Here is a 21,758-nt window from a genome sequence, read left to right as displayed (position 1 = left end):
CAGCTGGGCACACACCCGCAGCAAAAGCCTCTGCAAGCAATCGCTGGCGCAGGGCTTCAGCGATGCATGAGACAACATGACATTCAACCCCAGGCACCTTCTTTCTGCTCATTTCTCACCGCAAATGAGACCAAAGAGCATCATCTGCTGCAGTTTATTCTGCAGTTGAACATGAAATCCAAGTGCTCGACTCTAACCAAGGGCACAGAGCAATCTGCTCCTCCACACCTGCCCTTGTCCTGTGCGATAGCCAACTGCACTTAGTCCAAGATGTGCAAACCTGAGCACAAACTGCATCGAAACGCATCAGCACGGTGCAGCTCCGGCCCTGAGACACTGCAGCAAGGCCACCGCTGCCCTCCTCACAGCTTTGCAGGGCAGGTGCAGAGAGCAGCGAGGTGGCGGAGGGGCAGCTTCTGCCTTCCATCCACCAGGTCACAGGAGGAGATGACAGACTGCAGTGCTTGGCTGTAGGCTGGGAGGGAAAGGGAGCAGCAGTGTTACAAGATGAGCTTTTCACTAATTAAAAGCTTCAGGCTTCTCATGCAAGAAAAACACTGTTTTTTTGTTTGCTATTGAAAAAAAAAAAAAAAAACCATCAAGATGCCTGTAGTTTTCCACACTCTTTTTACAACCTACAGGCTATACAGCCACCTGTAGGATCCTCCTTACACAGCACTATTGTCAGCCAGAGGTTTCTATAAGGCTTCCATTTCTACAGCTTGGAAAGCCACCTAGCGGATGACTCCCAATTACTCAGCCAGGTGTTTGGCCGAGATCAGAGCACTCTCACATAAAGAAGATTTCCATCGCTTTCTTACAGGCAATCTCCCAAGAGCAGATTTGGCATTTAAGCAGAGCACTACAAAAGCCACTGGGTTCCCATGCTTTTAACCAGTTTGTTTGTTCTCCCCGTCAACATTACAGCAGTTACTTAACGCTCTGCCACAGCGGTTGGCATTTTGCTGATGATGCCATGGAGCTCACTGAAGAGACAGAGGAAGAAGGGACTGGTAAGGAGCAGCCAGGCACCCGGCTCCTCCCCACGCACCGTGCCTGAGCTGCCCCAGTCTTGCATCAGGCAAGCCAGCAGCTGGTGCACATCCGTGCAATTAAGGTGTACCTGAAGCACAGAATGACATCTGGCCTGTTTGATTTCTCTCGGTACGGTCAGACCCACACCCTCAGCAAGGTCTGTGCCATCTCCTCTTGAGATGCAGGAGCTCCTACCTTTGTGGTTTTTGTAGAAGATGCAGTTGTTGGCACAGGTATCAGGGTGGGACTCCCAGAAGTCAGAGCTGCAGGAGCACAGGGGAGGCAAGTTGATGTTGTACAGTTTCATCTTCTCCTTCACCTCGGCTCTTAAAGCTTCGACATACCTGCAAGGCACAAAGCAGTCACTTAGGCTCAGCACAAGGAGCAGAGGCCCAGCTGTTGCCAGCTCACCTTGTGTACTCCTTATTTCGCTGCTCTTTTTGCTTGACCTCGTTTAGCCTCCTCTCCTCCAGTTCAAGCTGGGCCAGAACTTTGCAGACACCATCCCCCAGGAAGGGTTTTTGCTGCTTAGCCACCTCCTGCATCCTCTGCTCCTCCACCTGGCGCTGGTTCTCCTTCTTGCTCTTAATCCTGCAGGCACAGAGAGCTTTCACTGACCTCCTCAGATGGGAAAAAGAAGCCCAACATGACCTCCACACCAAGACAGGTGCTGGACCACAAATACCCACAGTGACACACGCTCCTGTTCTTCAAAAGCCAACTGCAGTGCTCTTAAAAAGCCTCCTGAGATGCTCTTCCACCCTTAAGAAACTAAGAATGGTGCCTGAGGTCCTCTATACCTACCCAGAGAGCAGCAGTTCCTGGGAACAGTTGCTCAGCCTTCCCACATTTGATTTCCTCAAGCTGGGCAGTTTGGACCCTGCTTTAAGCTGTCCTTGCAAGAAGTCAATGACAAGGAAAATAAGGCTGCAGAAGCACAACAGAAAAACTCCAAGGATCCCACATCAACTCTGAACGGGCTCCAAGAAGTTAATTTATTTTTCCTTTTTTAACTAAACTCTTCCCCACTGCCTTACTCTCCCTTGCACCTACATGGCACCACAACCCCTTTTATGGAATCTGGATTATATAACTCAAAAATTGCAAAGCACATTCCCTTGAAGGTGGCAATTACAAAGCACAAAGACTTTAAACCAAAGCATGTGCCATTTTATTCCTGCTGATGTGTCCCAAATGTTATCACATATTACACACTGATCTCTGCCCAAAGGCATTCAGAGTATCAAAGCTAGGGAGAAGCCAGGGGAAGGAAGCATAATCGAATGGGACATTTAGATGTTACTCTTTTTGTTGGGTCAAATATGAATGCTCAGAATGAAAGCACTGAAAGCAAACTTCTCTTGTCAAGTTATAAACTCTTTTTTATGAAGTGGTAATAGTGCCTTAACTACACTGCCATAAATCTTCCGCTACAGAAACCAAGGCCAAGGCCAGCTTAGCATTACACGAAGAAATTGCAAAAACTGCTTTTTTTGCTGAGCAGCTTGCAGGCCCAGCAGAGACCCTGCAACTACAAAAAGAAAAGAGGGGAAAAAAAAAAGATCCATGAGTAACTATGAGGTCCCTTGCATTTCACCAGCACTTGCAGGGCAAGAAAGTGCCTCCAAATCTCTGAGCACCAATTTAAGTTTCAGGAACGTGGCTGGAGAAACATTTCTTTGCAATTTCTGTCCAAAAAATGACCACCAAAAAAATACTAGGACCTCACGCTCCAGGATGCTGCACTGCAGCAGGCTGGAGTCACTTAAGGGCTGGAGCATTTCTGCTGCCTGCTGGTCATCCCCTCAGATTGATTGGAACTGGCTGCAGGTGACAGCTGGGCTACACTCCTTTTTTGAAACTGTGTTTAAATTGAATGGAATGGCCAGATCTTGCCCTCACAGCCTGGTCCCACAGAACCAGAGTCAGAGCACAAGGAGATCAGGGAGACGTGTTATTTTATGCCAGAGCAAGTCAAAGACAAAAATGCAGAGCATCTTCCTTCTTATAGTGTGAATTTGCAGAGCTTCTCCTTAAGGACTCCCCTAACGGGAAAGGTGACCTTGTCACCAAAACGCAGGGAGACTTCCAGGTACATACTGAGTTTTTCATTCTGGGAACAAATGCTAAGTAAGTTTTTATTATGCCATACAGATGTTTATAGCTGTTGGGGTGAAGGGTCTGATATAAAAATCCAGAGAAGATTGGCTTAAGAACAATGCCAATCTCACCCCAATGCTTCTGACTGTGGCAGCAGCACGAGGGCTGGGTGTTGGTGTCCCAGGGAACAGCGCTGCGGCGAAACGCGTCTCTCCAAGCCTGACCCCTCAGCTCCCAGCTCCCCCCAGAGCTGCACAGGGACTCACAAACTGAACAGAGAACTGTTGGGTGCCTCCAAAGGACTCAGCACAGCCTGTGGGTCTCTGTTCCTGTTTCAGGTGAATGAAACCCACCCGAGTTAATGGTTTGTGTACCAACACAGGAAGGGCTTCTCTCAGCTGACTTCCCGATTCATCTTTAGAAATTCATAAAGAGGCAAAGGAGTCAGAAGAGGTGCCATCACGTGGTGTTGGAGTCTCCACAAAGCCTCCATGCCCTGCAGGGTGGGCTGCAAGGGGCACGTGACAGGGTGCTGCTCACCACACGCACTCACCCAGCAATCCTCCTCTGCCGCTCCTTTTGCCTCTGCTGCTCTTTCACTTGCTCTCGCTCGGCACTCATGAAGAGACGCCTGCACCTCAGGAACTCGATCCGACGCTGCAGGAATGAAGGTGCAGCGTTGAGAAAGATGCCTTGGAGCAGACTCAATATTAGGTAGTACAGACACTCAAGACTGACTTCTGGAGTTTGAGATCACCAAGATGGAATCCTCACTCTTTCTCCAAAGGATCCTCAGAAGTCTCTTAACAGCCAAGGACTGAAGAAAGAGATGGAGAGATGAGGAAAGGAGAACCAAAGCATCACGGAGCTCTGGAGAGCTTCATGGAGCACTGTAGAGCTTTGTACCAGTGCTCTCTGACTGATCCTCCTACGGATAAGCAATCTCTCATCTGAACTCTTGCTTTCCTCCTGGAAAAAGTCCTATTTCCCACCTAATCCCACTGAAGGAGTGTGGTATAAACAACAGTGCACAACCCCAAGCTGAACTCACCACGTGCAGAACTGCAAACATTCGGTATTTGGGCTTCAGCTTAAACCCACAGCTGCAGCAAGGGGGAGGAAAGCTGCTGGCTAAAGCTTACAGGCAAAGCGCTCCCACCTGAAGGGGAAGCAGTCAGCATGCAGCATGCCTGAGCCCCACGATTCCAGCAAGCTCAAGGCACAGGCTTCCTCATCAATACCAGGAGCTTTGGGCTGAGAGTGTGCACCCTGTTCTCTGCAGAGCCTTGCACAGCTGGATGTAAAGGCACAGGAGAGATTGGCAGGCTGAAAGGACAGAAAGCTGGATGGAAAAAAACCACATGGAAGATCCTGCTGCAAAACCAGTTATCTCAGAATGAATCAGAGCCAAGAAGATACAAAGCAAGGGGCAGAAGGAACCAAAGGGGGGAAGAAACAGTCTGACAAACCCCAGCTGCTGTCATGACTTCTAGAAACCACAACTGAATTTCTGGATCAGCTTGTTAGAAAATGCACATAAAGAACAAAAACACAATTTGTTCAAAGTCCTTTTGAGTTTTAGGCTGTAGACTACAAATAAGTTGGGGGAAAAAAAAAAAAAAAAAGAAATGTTCAAGTCAGAAGGAAGCAGGAAAAAATAAGCCATTTTCTTAAGGGATCCAAGAGAAGCAACCTCTTCACCTCTCCTGCATTAACATGAGCCGAGGTGTTGGCCACAGATTGGTCCTGGTGATTAAATCAGATCCTCAGCACTACAGAAAGAGGCCAGATCCCATGAGCAGCACACAGCAAACCCCAATAAGCTTCAGCCACTCCTGAATTGAGTTAAGCAGCACTGCTCTGCTCAAGCAAAGGGCCAGCCAAGAGGAAGGAAACTCCCTGCCTTGTGCTGACCAAGCAGAGCAGCTCATGCTGAGCACAGCCAAGCTCCTGCAAGCATCATGGCTGCAGCCTGAAAGCCACCATCCCTCCTGCTGTGTGCTGATATGCAGAGAACCTTTTATACTCCCAGCCTCAGACACAAACAAGATTAACTGGGGCTTTGTTCAATTTTTTTCTTTTCTTTTCACTGAGCATTTTTGGCAGCTCCTCCCTCTCTCTCCATGCAACTGCAGAGAACAAATCACAGCACCTCACAGCCTGTATTTCGCAAGGTTGAAGGAACCAAACCTTTTTTCCTAAAGCATTTTTAAGCATTTTTGCATCATTCAGATTCCAGATATTGTGGGAATAGCAACAAATGTTGGCACATAGGGTCACAACAGACTTAAAGAAAAAAAAAAAAAAGGAAGTTGGTGGGTTTGCTCAAGAAACCATCAGCACTGACAAACTCAGCAGATGCTTCGTGCACCACTGCTGCGCCAGAGGCTTCTTCTCTGAGCCAGCAGCATCACCTAGCTCCCGTGCGTTTTACTCCTGAAACAGACACAAAACAATGAGCACTTAGCTGCAGCAGACAAACCTGCTTCTTGCTTTCCTCTTGGTCTATGCCAGCCCACAGGACAAGGGAAGCTCGACAACCAAGGGTCGTTCTCTGCAGAGACTCAGGTGAGCTCAAATCCTTCGCTGATCCATCAGAGAACTGAAAGATAACAGGAGAGCAGCATCGACCTTCCTCTTTCCTCCAGAAAGTCCTCCAGGCTGGAGGTGGGTCCTCTCTGCATAATCCCCAGAGTAACACTGGGGACATTAGCTGCACACAGGATCACTTCAGAAGGACAGCATCCCACATGAGGGACCCACACAGAGCAGGGAAGTAGTGAGGATGAAGGAGCAGCAGAGATGGAGCACCTGAATGCCATTCCCTGTTCCCTTCCACCACTCAGGAGGAGGAGGGTGGATGGGAAGGCAAGTAATTTTAGTTTGCTTTTAGTTCTCACTACTTTAATCTGTTATCAATAGGCAATAAATTACATTCATCTCCTTACATCAAATCTGTTTTTCCCCACGAAGACTTATCAGTGAGTGATCTCTGGGGCCCTGAGCAGCCTGGTCTGGTATTAAATGGGGAGTTTGGTGGCCCTGCATGTGGCAGGGGGGTTGGAGGTTCACAATCCTTGAGGTCCTTTCCAAACCTGGCCATTCTGTGATTCTATCCTCAGCTCAACCCACGAGCTGTTTTTTCCATCATATTTTCTCACCCTGCTCTGTTGAAGAGTGGGAATGACAGAGTAGAGGGATGGAGCTCAGCTGCTTATCAGTGCCACACCACTCCAGTGGGTTGGCTTCTCCCCATCACCAGAGAGAAGACATGTTCTGCATCTCCACGTGGGAGCATGCGGAACAAAGCTTCAACAAAACTCTTCTAGAGGTACCCTTGGACTTTTCTGTTTCAGTCCAAATAAGGATTCATAAAACCCTCTCACCTGTTGAACTTTCATCGTGAACTTCATGAAGTGCAAGAAAACAATAGTAACACAGAGAAAAGTGCAGAGGACAACAGACAGCATCTCCCCAAACCCTCTGCCTTCTTCACTCCACTCAAGGTATTTGTCAAGTCAGTATTTCAGCTGGACCAGCCACCAAACAAGCAGCACGTACTGCTTCAGCCATATCGTATTTGCTAACTATTCCAAGTAATCCAAAGGACAAAACATTTCCATACCTCAGATGCTTAATAAAGCTGCCTGAAAACAGAAAACCCATCGATAAATACATTAGTTCCCTTCTTGAGAGCATGCACATTAATGGTGCTCCTAAGGATGAGCGATCTCGGCTCATTCCTCTGACTGAAATCTTCTGTTTTTTCCCCTTTTAACAGAGGTTTCTGGCCAGTTCGATGCATGCACAGCTCTCCCATCCCACCACTGCCTCCAGCAGGGCAGAAGGACACGGGACAGCTGCGGTCCTGCTGTCCCAGCCTGGAGCTTGATTAAGCACCCAGTGCAATTGCACAGTGAGTCTCAGATTTCTGCTGAGCATGAGACAACTGGCATGACGAGGCAGGCGCACATGAAACCACTTTGGAAGCCGCAGCGCTCAGATCAAAGCCATGAGAGCACAACGTCGAAACGATACGGCTGTTCTAAGAGCAGGAACAGAGCTCTCATTACACTTACCTACTAACAGGCTCCAAGCACTTAAAAACGGTGCTCTTGTGCCTACAGATCAAGATACAAGTTCCTGTGCACCTTCTTGCAGAGCCCTTGTGCGGTGCATGCCACAGAGCCTTCTCCAAGCCACCAATCTCACCTTGCTTTCACACTCTTTGGTCTTTGTTGACCAGAGGTGACAGCAGGCACAAGCTTGCCAGGTGTGAAGGTGCAAATGGAACTACAGCAGCAGCCTCATTGCCCCTCCCTGAATGTAATCCCCAAAGACTTGCACTTCTTAAGTTCAACTGGCCCAGACTCATGTCTCACTTTTCTAAATTCCACTTTGATGTAAAAATCATCATCTTGCTCAGCCTGATGTGGAGCTGTCATCTGGTCTTTCAGTTCAGCTGGAAGATCGTGATGTCCTGCTAGAATAAGCTCCTCGTTCTCACCTTCAGTGGACACTGGGGCACACAGCACTGATTCCTGGAGGAGAGAGGAGGAAACGTGAGGTTCAAATGTGACTGCTTTAGGTGCAGAATGCAAAGGCAATGTCCTCAAGTAAGGGTTAGACATACTTTTAACCTCAGGCCACCTGCTCTGAGAAGCTAGTTGAGATCTGGCAGGCAGCAATGCAATGTATTCAAACATCACCGCAGGGCTTAAGAGCCAGAAAATCTAGCAGGGTGGCTCCTGACTACATTCTCACCAACTGCAGAAACAGAGGGACAGAAGTGTGTGGGGTGATGGAAAGAAAACACCTTTACACCTTTCTAGGCAACACTTCCTGACTGCAAGGATGTGGGGTGAGCAGGATTGCTTGAGCGACGCTCATTCTGTGCTCGCTCAGATGGTAAGTGGGCAGGCTCCTGAAAGGGTATTAAAATATTTTGAGAGGCAGCAGATTGTTTCCTACAAACTAAAAATCAAAATGCCAGAAGCAAGCTCTGAGCCAGATATTTTTTTTTCCTTGCTATCCCTTCAGCAGGATAGAAACAGGGACAGGAAGGGAAGAGCAGAATTGCTTGCAGAGTGAATCAACAGGAGGAATGTGGGTCAAGCCAGGAATCGCCCAAGATGGTTGTGCTGCTGCAATACATGGGGCACGGAGGGCAGCCTGGAGCCAGAAGGAAATGAAACTGCAGAGGAAAAAAACAAACCTTTGGGGAACAATCAGCTGGGGAAAAGAATTCGGGTGCTATCATGCTGGAGACCTACAAACACTAAAGACAAAGCAACAAAAGGCATGGTAAGCAGGATCACCCGGAACACAGGACCAGTAATTTCCACGCTATTGCGATCTAGATATCTGCCTGGGAAAGACATGCAGCAGGAAACAGACCAGCAAGATCTCTGAAAAATGTCTGACCTGAAAAGAAATCCCTGGGACAGACCAGCAGTGGTTTCAGGAAATAGACTTCTTGTTTAACAGTCACAGGGAATGCAAGTCTTTACTGGGAAGAAGGAAAAACAAAAGCAAAAGGTGGAAAACGGGACTGAAAAAGCAGATGATCCAGTAAGCAATGCTAACTGAACAAGTATAAGCTACTCTGCCAGAGTAGAGAGCCACGATGCACAGTGAGACAAACCTGGCTGAGCTCCAAGCTCTTTTGGTGCCCATGATCAATGCGAGCACAGAGGAAATGGAGCATGGTTCAGATTACAAAAAGAATCACGTAGGAGACAACATAAGCACACAGGGACATAAAACAAGTGCCACAAAGGCCAAGGCTGTAAGTAAAACAAGAGACATCAAGGTAACAAGAAATCAGGCTTTCAGTAGGGAAGGGACAAGGAGAGGGAGAGCCATCAGAGGACACCAGGCACACCACCATCTTATGCTTGTGTGCATCAGCCTTCAGCCAAAGCAGCGTTCTGAGCTAGTAACAGCAGCAAGGAAAATCCGGGACTAAACCTGGAAGGAGAAAAGTCAGAATATTCCTCGAAATTGAAACTGCTTTTGTAAGTGTGTAGGACCTGCCCCAGGCTACCTCCAGGACTGGCAGACAAGCTGGTAGGAGCCCCCTCAGACACAAGAGGAGATCTAGATGCTGAGGAATGGGCACACGTCTCAGTTTTAGCCCAGCTTTTGACATGGCCTAATTCAGCACTTTGGGAAGGAAACATCTATTAGGTAAAACCATTAAAAGGACTTGCAGTAGTGATGACAAACACTATCAAGACTCGGTCACACTGGGTTTGCTGAGAAAGGAAAGGACTAAGTGGGCACTGCTCAATAATTTCATTATCAGCCAGGGTGATATCAGCCTTGATGGCATTCGCAGACCCCATAACCACATGAAGTTGTAGAAGTGCCAGAACAGTTTAAATGCTTGCATCCAAATGAAAGAGACTGGATGGAGAAGGCAGCACAAGGAAGTTCAACAAAAAGGAAGAACAACAATTCATCAAAGTGTTACCTGCAACAGCCTTTACCCCCGAAAAGGAGGGAATAAGCTGCTGTCTTAACTATGACCATGGAAACCAGGCGTGTATGCAGGAAGAAAGATTCACATTAACAAAAGACCTCTTTTCTATCTCGGAATAATACGAGAAAGCAGTGCAATGAATTAACATATTCACTCTGGACTAAAGTTGTCTACAAAAGCTAAGAGCGCCTTCTTGTCAGAGGTTTTAAGGAAGCACAGATCAGCCTTTTTCTGCAGCTCAGGTAAGGGTGCATGTGGTGACCCGCAGCCTCTCCCAGACTCGTTCCTCACTGCTGTGGACAACGCGTGTGACTCGCACACCACACATCCCACAGCCGCAGCCTGCATTGCACAGGCTGTTACTCATGTCAGGATGCAGCACCAACAGCTAAGTAATGTTCTCTCTCCATCTTGCTGAGCATCGAGGACTTGAGTAGAAGCTACATGCGGTGCTTGAAATAAATACAAGTTCCTTGAGCCATAATTACAGCGTTTCTGCAATTCTTGTTCACAAAGCTAACTTTCTCAAACAGACACCCAATAGTACGGAGCAGGAAGAGTCAGACCAGTCCTTACATAAAAGACATTTTATAGATAACAGCTAGCCAAAATGCACTTCACCTTTGATGAACCCAAAAAGAGAAGGGAATGAAGAAGTGCAAGACGGGCAGGAAGCTGGCTCCAGTGGAGGCAATGAGACAAAACAGCAGGCTGGGCTGCTGCTAGCATTCTCCAGAACTTGCAGATGGGCAAAGTACATCAGTTAAAAAAAGGACTTGGCATACAAAGCAGGACACAGTTATGCCGGTAGCTGTGGCATAAAGCTGATCTTGAGCAATCAGAACAGGATGAAATTCAACAGCACAAAAGGTCAGGCACTTGGGACTAATCTTGTTATGCGGCTCCTATGTTCTTAGTGCTCTGAGAAAAGGAGATGCATGCCAACAACTGTCTGCCTGAAGCCAGCCCTGAATGAGGGAAGTCCTCCAGGTCTCTGTCATGTTCACAAAACAGACTGCTGCAGTAAGAGCGGTTGAAGTTTGCTGAAGGGCACACAAGGCGTGGGCCGATCACCGCATTCCTCCCAGATCCCCAGATTACAATCTAAGCCTTTAAAATATTATTTAAATTCTGACTTCCTAGTTTATCTTTCATTAATCTTGCAAACAGAGGTGTTTCTACCCACTGTCCTGCTGCCTTCTCTGGAAGGTGGCTGCAAGAACAGAAGCATTCACGCAACAGAGCCCTCGGGCCCTGCTCGTCCAGGGGCAGGTACGTCACCACCAGGGTCACAAAGCCACAGATTTTGCTGCAGAACCTCCCCGAGTGACTCTTTGGGTTTGCAGTTCGCACCAGCCCTGCCCATGGCCTTGCAGGTAACTCACTCCCTGCCCAGCTGCCCCACTCACATCTTGCCTCTGGCCACGCGTCCACGTGCCGCCGGGGAGCTCTGGGGCCTCCATGCCTTTGGGCACCGTCCGACAGGATGCCAGCCTGCGCCGGACTTGTCTCATGGCTCTGCTGAGCTGTTGTGAGGAGGACAGAAGGACGGACACAAGTCAGCAGACATCCTCCAGGAGTGCTGCACCAAGGAGTTCATTTACATGAAGGAGGCGTCCCAATGGGCCCTGCTCAACACCAGCTCCTTGATAAACACATTATAATGTGCCAAACGCACCATAACCACTACTGAAAACACAACAGTCCCTACAACACATTCGCCGAGATTTCAGGGTCCCACACAGTCCATCTGCAGAACACTCGCTCAATGAGGCAGCACCATCTAGTGCCTCCTCTCCAACATGGCATCCCAGCACAGCAATAGGTCACAGCTGAGGATTTGCAGCAGGTTTTAACAAAAATTCACTGTATCTGCAAGCAGCGGGGCAAGTACAAGTGTCCTATGGAGCGGTACACCAACATTTGTTAAAAACAAGCGTAAGCCAACGCTTCGTTCAGCATAAAATATATAAACATACTAGGCAAGTGTTGTAAGAGGGTAGAAAACAAAACGTCGCCCATTTTCCATCTTAACCCTAAAGCACTCAGCACGATGGAACAGGGGTGGAAAGGATGAGGGTGGAAGGGCCCCACGCACCTGGGCAGCTTGCTGCTGGAAGGGCTCGCTGGGCACTCCGTGCTCCTCCTGCTGTGCCAGGGCAGCAGGGCTGCAGATGGCGGGCAGGGGGCGGCTCCGGAACACACACGTGTTCTTCTGGGGGGTCTGCTGCAGCACCGAGCCCAAGCACTGCATGGCAAGGTTGCTCTCCTTCTCTGTCTGCCAGGGTAAAAAAAACCACGTGCAAATCTCCAGTCATCATCTCCCACCTGGCTGGCACGTGCTTCCGCAGAAGCTCATGCTGAGCTTACAGGATCGCACCCTCCTGTGGTTAAAACCAGGACTCTAAAGAACCACAAGCAAACACCAGCAGCTTGGCAGCTCTCTGCTCTGAGTGGTTCTGGCAGTAACCTGAGGACGTTCCCACTCGACCGTGCCTTCTCATCGCTGGAAGCAGCCCAAACACCCTCAGGGTGTCCAGAATTGTTGGTATTTCAGTACTTCCCTTTCTCACTGTACAGTGAGTTTCTGGCAACCATCACTGGAGTTTAAGAGGAGGAAGGATTAAATAATACATTCAAAGGATCATCTAAAACAAGCTCTTGGAGGGAAATGAGAGTATGTCATGGAATTGCTGCTTGGGAATTGCTATGTAAAGAGACTAGCAGAAACATGCTGCTTTCCCCTGACACAACCAGGAGACACCTGCACCATTCACAACTCAGCCTGGCTATTTTTTAACACTCAAGATCTGAGGGGTCAGCAGGACTTTGTTCTCTAAATATTGCCCCAGAGAGCCAGAGACCTTTCCATTGAAACAGAAGGCTCAGTGCACCTCCAGCATCAGAGCAAGCCAAGATGTTGGGCTGCCTTACTTATGGGTTTGCCACTTGCAGCAGTGGTGCTGAAGCCACAAGTTTCCTCTTACTGATACCCTAACTTGGGGTTGACAATGTTTTTTCGCCGGTTTAGAGGGACGCACTGCTTTGGACAGCAGAGAGAAGGAGCTGCTCACCGCCTCACAAGACCTCTGCAGCTGCTGCTTTCTTCTCATCTTGACCTGCTGGTTCACCCGGCGCTTCACCTCTCCCTGGAAGTGCCTCAGCCTCATCGCCTTCCTCCTCTGCTGCTCCTTCAGCTCCTCCTCAACCTGAAATGCTGAAGCCTGGAAGAGATGAAAGCAGATTTCACGTGGTTTTGCAACACTGCAGCCCATATCCCTGCTTCCCCTCCAAAGACCTGCAGCAACAGGCCAGATAAGCAGCACCCAGTGAGCTTCATAGTAATATTTTATTTCAAGTGTGCGAAGTCCCAGCTTGGACAACGTACACTGGATTGCTACTGGCTAGAATCATATCTAACTAGCCAGGTGCTGTTACAGAGCACACACGCTTCCTCCTTTGACCCCATGCACAGAAAGGAAAAATAAGAGCATAGCCTGATGCAGTGACTCCTGATCACCGTTCCACAAACGGATGCTCAAATATTCGAAGCCAAAGAACGGGGCTGGCCCAGGTCACATTAATGCTCCGTGCATTTGTCACTGAGTGTCTTGCAAGAGCAGTGCTGGATGCATATCAAACACTGCAGACCACAGCACAGGCAGAGCTACTGCTCTGACAGTGATTTTACCATCCAAAGTGAAAGATTAAAAGGAATGACCTAGAAATTAGGTTTTCATAGTTCCCAGTTGAAGCCACAACAGAAAATCCTGCTAACACTACCAAGGCTTAAAGAAAACCAACTCCATTTCCTGGCTGCCAGATAAATAAGTCACTGGGCAAAACCCTGGAAAAGGGATCTGCAGGGGCAGATTGTCACCAGCTGCAGAGTAATTCAGTTTTATTTATTTAGATGCTCAGCTTTATACTGCTTTACATCAAACACAGCTTTGAGGAAGAGATCGAAGGGCAATAAGTGGAGCCACTGTAAGCAGCTGACAGACAGGGCTGCGGGGTTGGTATGGGTTACATCCTACCACCCACCACATACTTTTACAGCCTCAAATCCCAGGGATGGCTGCACCCCACACCTCAGTGCCAGGAAAACGAATGGCAGCAGGACCCCATTGGCACAACCACAGCATGAAGGCAGGCAGAACTCCACACTACTAGCAGCACCGAAGATGCCATTTCCAACTCGCCATGCTCCCTGCTGGCAATCTCATTAGCAATGCTGATTGAAGGCATTCATTTAATTTTTTAATACGACCCACTGCTGTATGCAGGTGTATTAAACAAGCTTCAATAACCTCACACAACTCTGCCCACACCTGAAGGCACAAGGGCAAAGGGGAGGCAAGAGCACAGCTGGCATGTGGCAAACATGCAGAAGGTGCTCTGATGCACTGCAAAGGCTCAGCCCCCAACAACGACCAGCAGCTCTCAGTTGGCTTCAAAACCTGAGCCCCAGGAAAGCTCCAGCTCATCTCGAAGTTTGGCAGTGGAAGTTGCATGAATACAGAGACAATTCATTTCCATATATTATCTCAACCTTTCAGAATTTAAATTACAATATGGAAATAAATCATTGCAGAAGCACAGGAGCTTCTGTAACATTTTGACATTAATTAAAGGGGACTGAACTCATCATCCTATACTTAATGCACTTTTAGTCCTCTTACAATAACCCACAAAGCAGAAATCCCTGAGATAAGCACCAGAGAAGATTTTCTTCAGTATTTCTAATGGATGTACTTCAGAGGTGGGCTCAAAACCCTACAGCATTTCTTTATTTTAAATCAGTAACTTGGAATAAAACCTCTGCTCACAAACATCCTTTAGGCACAAACAGAGAGGTGGCAAACCATACAAAGAGAACTGGTAGGGGGCAAAATGCCAGTAATTGTTAGCTTTGTTACCTATGGTAGAGGTCAGCTGCCAATAGCAAGCTAGAACAGAGATCCAGCTAAAGTTACAGTGGGTGGTGTAAAAAATTAAGTAATCAACAGCAGCTCTCTATGGAATCAGCAAGGGCCTTCATCTGATCGCTTCTGAAATCAACGTTTCTCATAAAAAATGCAGTGAGCAAATTCACTGCATGTAGAAGGGAGGGGGGGCTACACGGGCACCTGGGTCTCTCGGGGCCCCATCAGAGAAAATAATTCGTGCTCCCGGCTGCCTGCAGCCCCAGGTGGGGCTCGCGTCACCCCCGCGGCGGGGCCGGGCAGCACTCACGAAGGCACGGCTCTGCTCGCGGGGGCCGCTCTCCACCCAGGCGCCCACCGGGGCCACCCGCAGGCTCCTCTCGCCCAGCAGCGCCCGTCCCGCCCGCGGTGGTCTCGCCGGACGTCCCAAGGCCCCCCGTGGCGCCGGCGGCCGCGGTCCGGAGGAAGGCGGCATTCCGGCACGGCTCCGGGCCGCTCCTGAGGAGAAACGGGGGGTGAGCGCGGACCCGCGGCCTACACCGCCATCCCCCGCCCCCGTGCGACCCCTCACGGCCCAGAGACCCCGCCGCACCCACGGCCCATCCCCCCTCGCCACCCCGCACAGCCCCACTCGCCCCGCCTGAGCCGTAGACCCCCTTCGAACTCCTGCCCCCCAGAGCCCCACAGCGGACCGCACCAACCGCCGCTTCCGCCTCAGCGCTTCGTTTGAATCCTGGCGCCACTTCCGCCCGCGGCCCCGCCCATTTTCCCGCCCGTTTTCCCGCCCATTTCCCCCACGTGCCGCCCTCCCTCACCGTCCCCGGTTCGCGTCCCGCCGCGGGCGGAAAGGGGTGAGGGGTGGAGGGGGGGAGGGTGGTGTGGAGGGTGTGCGTGCCCTGGGAGCCCCCGGGACATCGCTCTGAAACATCCCTGAGCATCCCTAAAGCGTCCCCAGAGCATTCTAGAGACAGTCCAGAGCACGACCCCAAAGAGTCCTCACAGAGCATCATCCCCACAATTCCTGGAGCATCCCGCAGTCGCCCTCGAGAGCATCTCCCCTCAAGCATCCCAAAAGCATCCCAAAAACACCCTCCAGGTCATCCCTCTGAAACATCCTCCGAGGCAACCCACAAACAGCCTTCAGAGCATCTCCCTGAAACATCCCACAGAGCATCCCAAAAACGCAATCTAAACCCTGAAAACATCACTTACTGGGGAGCACCACCCCCATAAATCCCACCAGGCACCCCAAAACACCCCCGAAACGTCCCTCCAAGCATCTCTGAAGCACCCCTACAACATCAAACGTCCCCCAGAGCAACCCAGCAGCGTTCCCTGGACCATCCCAGAGCACTCCCTCAGAAAGCCCCTCCCAGCACCCACAGAGCTGCCCTGTAGCATTCCCCAAACCATCTCCCAAAGCATCCCCTGAAAGATCCCGAACGTTCGCCAACATCCCCCTAAAATCTCCGAAAATCCTCCCAGATCACCTCCCTATGTTCCTCCAAGCATCCATCAGCGCTCCCCCCCAAAAACTCCCCCAAAATCGCTGAGCATCCTCCAAAGTGCCCCCAACGCCCCCAAACGCCCACAAACACCTCTGAGCATCCCCGGATGCGTTCTGAGCCACGCCGGCAGCCCGGGGCAGCGCAGCGCTGCTGCGAGGAGCTGGCAGCGCTTTGTGGGACGCAGCTCCGGGCAGCCTGCCCCGCTCCCGCTGCCCCATTGAGCCGTGCCGGGAACTAATTGGCACTGGAGCTGGAACGCAGCCTGGAAACAGCAAAAAGGGAGCGGAGGTTGGAGGTGGGGGCAGCTTTGCAAAATGTGACCCCCCCAAAAAATAACAACAGCAAAAAAAGCACAAGGAAATGGGACGTGGCACCCTGCTCCCCAAATCGCACGGGACTCTGCAGCCATCCCATGGAAAGGGGGCAGAAAATTGCAAATCTGGGTGATTTCTCCCCAAGCAAGTGTCAGCTCGGGCTGCCGGGGAGGCGAAACACACAGGGCTCTATTGAGAGTGCGAGGGACAAATAAAAAAAGGGAAAAAAAATTGCCCGGGCTTAGGGCCAGCAGCACGGAGGGACGTGCCCGGAGCGGGACCGCAAGGCAGAGCAGGGCCCCGCAGCCGGCCCGAAATGTGGGGAGCTGTGGGCACCCCGCGCCTGCTGCCCGCCGCCTGGCTCCTGGCTCTGCATGCAGGTAGGGGCGGCTGGCACCGCCTGCACCGCGCTGCTTTCCGCTCTTTCTTTTTTCGCCGCAATGGGGTGGGACGGAATGTAATGGGGGATTTGTTCGGGGACGGTTAGGGGGCGGTGGGGTGGATGGGTGCTGCTACCTCTCTTGGCAGAGGGGTGGAAAGGGGGAAATCGGGGCTGAAAGATACGAAAAGAACTCCGTTGCAGGAAAGTGGGCTGTGCTGTGGGAGGGGGGAAGGGGGGCGGCCCCCCGTGCTCTGGCAGCAGCTCCTTGGCTTCCCCAGCTCTTTTCTTGCTCACTCTTCACCTTCCCCTCACAGCCCTTTGGTTGCCCCTGTTATCTCCCGTTACCCCCATCCCGCTGCAGCTCACCCCAAAGTATCACAAATTCCCTAAATCCCCCCCAGAAAACTGATTGTGGGGACTCAGCACCCCCTGAGGTACTAGCCCCCACCCTGGGCCTGGTGCAGGAAGGCAGCTGCTGTTTTGCACCCTTTCTCTGAAATTTGGACCCATAAGGAGCACAGATGATGTCGGACTGAGGATGCAAATTGCATCAGTTTTGAACTCCAAAATTTATTACATGGAGTGGAGGGGGTGGGGTTGAAGAAATCATTGACCTTTTGGGGAAGCATTAGAGTTTTGGAGAGGTTTGTGTGATGCTCTCTAAATCCCTCCCTTTATCCCCCCAAAAACCTGAAAAAACAAAGCAGTGGGATTAAAACAGGCACCCAGTTGTGTTTGAGGGATGGGGCAGGGGTTGCATCCTAGACCTCCAGCCAGATTTTCCCCCAGAATTTCACCCCGCAGTGCCTTTTCAAGGCTGAGCTTCATGGCTGTTGGGGAGGGCGGATGGACGGATGCTGCATACCAATAGGTCCCGTGACTTTCGAGCTTGTTTAAACCCTTTCTTGCTCTGCTCGCCTCCCTCCTCACCCTCCCCAGCTGATTTCCCCTGTTCAGTCTGATATTTGTTCACCTCTGAGTGATGCCATCTGGACAGAGAATCATGAAGTCCCCAAATTGGTGGAGATAGGAGTTTTGGGGAGTAAACCCATTATTTATGTATTTATTTCTTTTTCTCCAAAGAACAGTTTTGTAAGCTGTTTGTTGCTTGCTTTGAGCTCAGCTAGTTTGCATTTCCCCATGGGGTGATGGGGACTGATGGGTCCCTTTGAAACTGGGACACGGGGACTCAATCCCCTTCTCTGTGGCTGTGCACAGAGGGAGGAGTGTTGGCTGCACAAGAGCATCCTCTACAGGGGGTGCAGTGCAAAAATGTCATCCCTGTGCATGCATCTTTGCCACGAGTTGCATCAGACCCGCAGTGCACCTTGCAAGGGTTGCATCCACTCCGCTGTGCATTTGGAAAGGGATTCACCAACCCCACCAACGCACTTCTTGTCAGTACTTCAATGCACTTTGCAAATGATTGCATCGACCCTGATGCAACCAATGCATCAACCCCCTCCAATGCATTTTGCAGAGAGCTGCATCAACCCTTGCAATGCACTTTTTTGAGGCAACGCACGCGTTTTTTAAGAACTCCCTGCAAACAATGGGGGTGCTGCAGTCGAGGGCTTCTTGGGGATGCCTGCCGCAGCTCCGGGAGGGGATTTCCCCTTTTTCGGAGAGCCGGGACGCGGCGCCCGCTGTCTCCCCCCATCCCCAGGTCTGCTGGCGGGGGTGAACATCACCAGCCCGTCGGCACTGGTGCGCGGCACGGCAGGCAAAGCGGCGCTGCTGTCAGTGCGCTACGCCAGCGCCAGCCCCGACAAACCGGTGGTGAAGTGGCAGCTGAAGCGGGACAAACCCGTCACCGTCGTCCAGTCCATCGGCACCGAGATCATCGGCAACCTGCGGCCCGACTACCGAGACCGCATCCGCGTGCTGGAGAATGGCTCTCTGCTCATCAGCCCGCTGCAGCTGGCCGACGAGGGCAGCTATGAGGTGGAGGTCTCCATCACTGATGACACCTTCACTGGCGAGAAGACCATCAACCTCACTGTGGACAGTAAGGGCAAGGAGGGTGCCAGACGTGTTTGGGTTTTCCCAACAGGACAGCTTTGTTCTGGGAGGGATTTGGGCAGCAGAGAGTTATGGGGAGTTTGGCCATATGGAGAGATGGTTCTGGCTTGCTTGCAGCCGAATCATGTCCCCAGTGGGGTTTGGAGGTCCTTTCCCCATCCCCTGGGTCCATCCATGTCCCGCAGGGCATTGGTGTCACCCGGGCTCCCATCATCCACAGTCCCCATCTCAAAGCCACAAGTGTTGGTGGCCTCCTCAACAGTGCTAGAGCTCAGCGAGTTCTTCACCCTCAACTGCTCACACGAGAATGGCACCAAGCCCACCTACACCTGGCTGAAGGATGGGCGGCCGCTGAACAACGACTCCCGCCTCCTCCTCTCCCCTGACCAGAAGATCCTCACCATCACTCGTGTCCTCATGGCAGATGATGACATCTACAGCTGCCTGGTGGAGAATCCCATCAGCCAGGGCCGCAGTGTCCCCGTGAAGCTCACTGTCTACCGTAAGATGTGTCCCCACAGCTGGCCACTGCTGGAAGATGCTGCTGGTTAAGCTTTTGGGGGTATTTCCTCCTCACTGCTCTCTCCTAGGCCGGAGTTCCCTCTACATCATCCTTTCTACGGGTGGCATCTTCCTGCTCGTAACTCTGGTGACTGTTTGTGCCTGCTGGAAACCTTCCAAGAAGTATGGCTTGGGGGAATACAGGAGACAAAGGGATCCTTCTCCTAACCTATCCCATCCTATCTTCCCTGATTCTATCCCATCCTATCCTTCCCTTCTCCATTCCATCTTGTCGCGTCTCGTCCCATTTGCTCCCCTCCCTTGTAATCCTGCTCCATTCTGTCTCATTTCATCCTATTTAATTCCATCTCATCCCATCCCAAATTGCCCCGTTCTGTCCTTTCTCACCTCATCCCATTACATCCCACGTCACCCAGTTCTGTCCCATCCTGTCCTATCCCATCTCACCCTGTTCCACTCTCCCTATAGCACCATGGTCACCCATGGCTGTGTTTGGGGCCATTCTCTCATTAGTCTCATTACCGTCACCGCCACGGCAGTGACCATGACCATCAGCATCAACACCAACATGACCGTGACCATGACCACCACCATGACTGTCACGGTTACTATAATTTTGACCCATGACCACCATCATCACAGCCTCTGTTCACTCTCCAGACCGAAGCAGCAAGCAGAGCCACCTCCCCCTGACTACACAGAGCAGGATGAGGAGCACCCCAAGCACGAGGGTGAGTGCGGCGCTGGCAGCATGGGCAGCACCGCGCTGTGGGCACCCACCTTCTCCCCTTCCCGCAGCTGAGACCGTCCCGCGTGGTGCCGACCATGATCGCAAGACCCCCCTGGCCCTCTACATCCTCAAGGAGCAGGTGAGTGGGTGGCGGGGATGCACTGCGGGCAGTCCGGAACATTGCGCTTACCGCAGTGCCATGCTGTCCCTGCAGGACACTGCAGCACCTCAGGAGGATTCATCACCACCCGCTGGGCGCTCACCAGGACGCGGGGCTCGCCGCTACCATCGCTCACCTGCTCCAGCCCGGCCACCCCGCTCACCCCCCGGCTCCCCTGCGCGATCCCGCTCTGCTGCGCGCCTGCTGCGGGCCACCGGGGTCCCTGCCATCCGTGAACAGGAGGAAGGCAGCGCCCTGGAGATCAGTGCCTGAGCTAGCGGTGGTGCTGGGGAACACGTGCATGGCCCGGCCTGGCCCAGGCGTGGAGGGGTGACACAGGGCATGGTGGAAAGTCACTAATTTGGTATTGAACTTTGCCGGAGCTGCACCCTTCCACTCTGTTGGGGCGCTGGGGTGTTGCTGTAGTGGCCGTGGGGCCGGGTGTGGGGCGCATGGGGAGCACGCACACACACATGCATGGGACATATGTGGAGCATGCACAGAGAGCCCATGCCATCTGCAGAGAAAGTGAGCATGGAGCACACGGAGTGAGTGTGCACAGAGCGTGCACAGAACATGCAGAGAGCACATATGTGGTGTGCAAAGAGAGCGTGCAGGAGCATATGCAGGAGAATGCTGAGAGTGTGCTCAGATTGTGTGGGGATATCACGAACAGAGCATGCAGAGAGATGGTGCATGAAATATATGGAGAGAACATGCAGATAGAGTGTGCACAGAGCCTGCAAGAGAATGTGCATGGACTGAGTGGAGAGAGCAGCCTGGAGTATGGAGAGAGGGCATGTACAAAGGACGCAAGAGAGCATGCACAGGAGTGTATTGACAGAATGCACACAGCGTGCAAAGGTAGCGTGCAAGAGCACATAAATAAAACATGTCAAAAGCGTGTCAAGAGAGCGTGCACCAAGCATGCAGCTAACACCAGACAGACTGCATAGCAGAAGTACTTGTGCAGAATGTGTGCATGGCATGTGCATGGAGCATGCAGGTAAGTGTGCAATTTGCAGAGAGTGTGCCAGCATTTGGAGTATTCTCCAAATGTGCATGGAGCATGTAGAGAGCATAAGTGTTCAGAAAGCATGGGGCGTGCGGAAGGAGCGTGCATGGAGTGTGGGAGAAGAACATGCACAGAGCATGCACATGTTATGCATGTGCAAGAGCACTGTGCACATGACCACAACCCTATGCACGCAGTTGGTGTGCCGGCTCCCATGCGCACGCACACCCACAACACCAGCGGAAAGGCCCCCAGCCCTCTGGCTGCACTGTACCCAAACATGGGCCCAAGTCCCAGCAGTGAGCAGTGCCCTTGCAGCCACCAGCCACCCTCTGCTGCCTCTGGATTTTCTGTGAAAATCTCCTGTTTTTCAGCGCACCCACATGCATTGCTGCAGGATCCCCAAGAGTAGGTTTAGGACAGAGCCGAAGGGCCGGGGCGCCAGAGCAGGTGCTGGGGCAGCCCGTGGTGCTCAGCGTGAGCAAGCACTCGTGGATGCTACTAACCAATAAACTCCATGTGTTACCCAGCTCCAAGGTGCTCAGTGTGTTGGGGCGGTGT

The 21,758-nt window shown here is 51.5% G+C and overlaps 2 protein-coding genes across 4 annotated transcripts; one reads left to right on the top strand and one right to left on the bottom strand.

Moving 5' to 3' along the window:
• Window positions 1-145: 145 nt before the first annotated feature.
• Window positions 146-16,161, bottom strand: CCDC15 (coiled-coil domain containing 15). The gene is made up of 12 exons (XM_052697174.1): window positions 16,143-16,161; window positions 14,855-15,042; window positions 12,694-12,843; window positions 11,718-11,897; window positions 11,029-11,145; window positions 7,518-7,676; window positions 5,618-5,737; window positions 3,689-3,792; window positions 1,840-1,962; window positions 1,447-1,626; window positions 1,231-1,379; window positions 146-475 (listed from the first exon to the last, which is right to left on the bottom strand). The coding sequence occupies exons 1-12, from the start codon at window positions 16,150-16,152 to the stop codon at window positions 363-365; spliced, it is 1,593 nt and encodes a 530-aa protein (XP_052553134.1). The 5' UTR covers window positions 16,153-16,161; the 3' UTR covers window positions 146-362.
• A 249-nt stretch (window positions 16,162-16,410) lies between these two features.
• HEPACAM (hepatic and glial cell adhesion molecule) lies at window positions 16,411-21,726 on the top strand. 3 transcript variants are annotated; one of them, XM_052697172.1, is made up of 6 exons: window positions 16,411-16,746; window positions 18,415-18,756; window positions 18,991-19,272; window positions 19,361-20,023; window positions 20,091-20,161; window positions 20,237-21,726. In XM_052697172.1, exons 1-6 carry the CDS (start codon window positions 16,683-16,685, stop codon window positions 20,453-20,455), a joined length of 1,641 nt encoding a protein of 546 aa, XP_052553132.1. In that variant the 5' UTR covers window positions 16,411-16,682; the 3' UTR covers window positions 20,456-21,726. The 3 variants fall into 3 exon arrangements, with proteins under 3 accessions (XP_052553132.1, XP_052553131.1, XP_052553133.1); XM_052697173.1 differs by having other exon boundaries at window positions 16,625-18,756; window positions 19,361-19,454; window positions 19,953-20,023; XM_052697171.1 differs by having other exon boundaries at window positions 16,411-18,756.
• The last annotated feature ends 32 nt before the right edge of the window (window positions 21,727-21,758 follow it).

This window comes from Tympanuchus pallidicinctus, unplaced genomic scaffold (assembly GCF_026119805.1).
Source record: "Tympanuchus pallidicinctus isolate F22 unplaced genomic scaffold, pur_lepc_1.0 scaffold30, whole genome shotgun sequence".
Classification (NCBI taxonomy): Eukaryota; Metazoa; Chordata; class Aves; order Galliformes; family Phasianidae; genus Tympanuchus; species Tympanuchus pallidicinctus.
Note: the sequence above shows the minus strand (reverse complement) of the source record. Positions and strands in the feature narration are given on the sequence as shown.

Coding starts and splice junctions, on each gene's coding strand:
- HEPACAM (XM_052697171.1), top strand. CDS start 18,333: ATGCCTGCCGCAGCTCCGGGAGGGGATTTCCCCTTTTTCGGAGAGCCG. Junction 18,757..18,990: donor CATCAACCTCACTGTGGACA/GTAAGGGCAAGG, acceptor CATCATCCACAG/TCCCCATCTCAAAGCCACAA. Junction 20,162..20,236: donor TCTACATCCTCAAGGAGCAG/GTGAGTGGGTGG, acceptor CTGTCCCTGCAG/GACACTGCAGCACCTCAGGA.
- CCDC15 (XM_052697174.1), bottom strand. Junction 3,793..5,617: donor AAGAGGAAAGCAAGAAGCAG/GTTTGTCTGCTG, acceptor TCATTCCTGCAG/CGTCGGATCGAGTTCCTGAG. Junction 1,627..1,839: donor CAGGAACTGCTGCTCTCTGG/GTAGGTATAGAG, acceptor CTGTGCCTGCAG/GATTAAGAGCAAGAAGGAGA.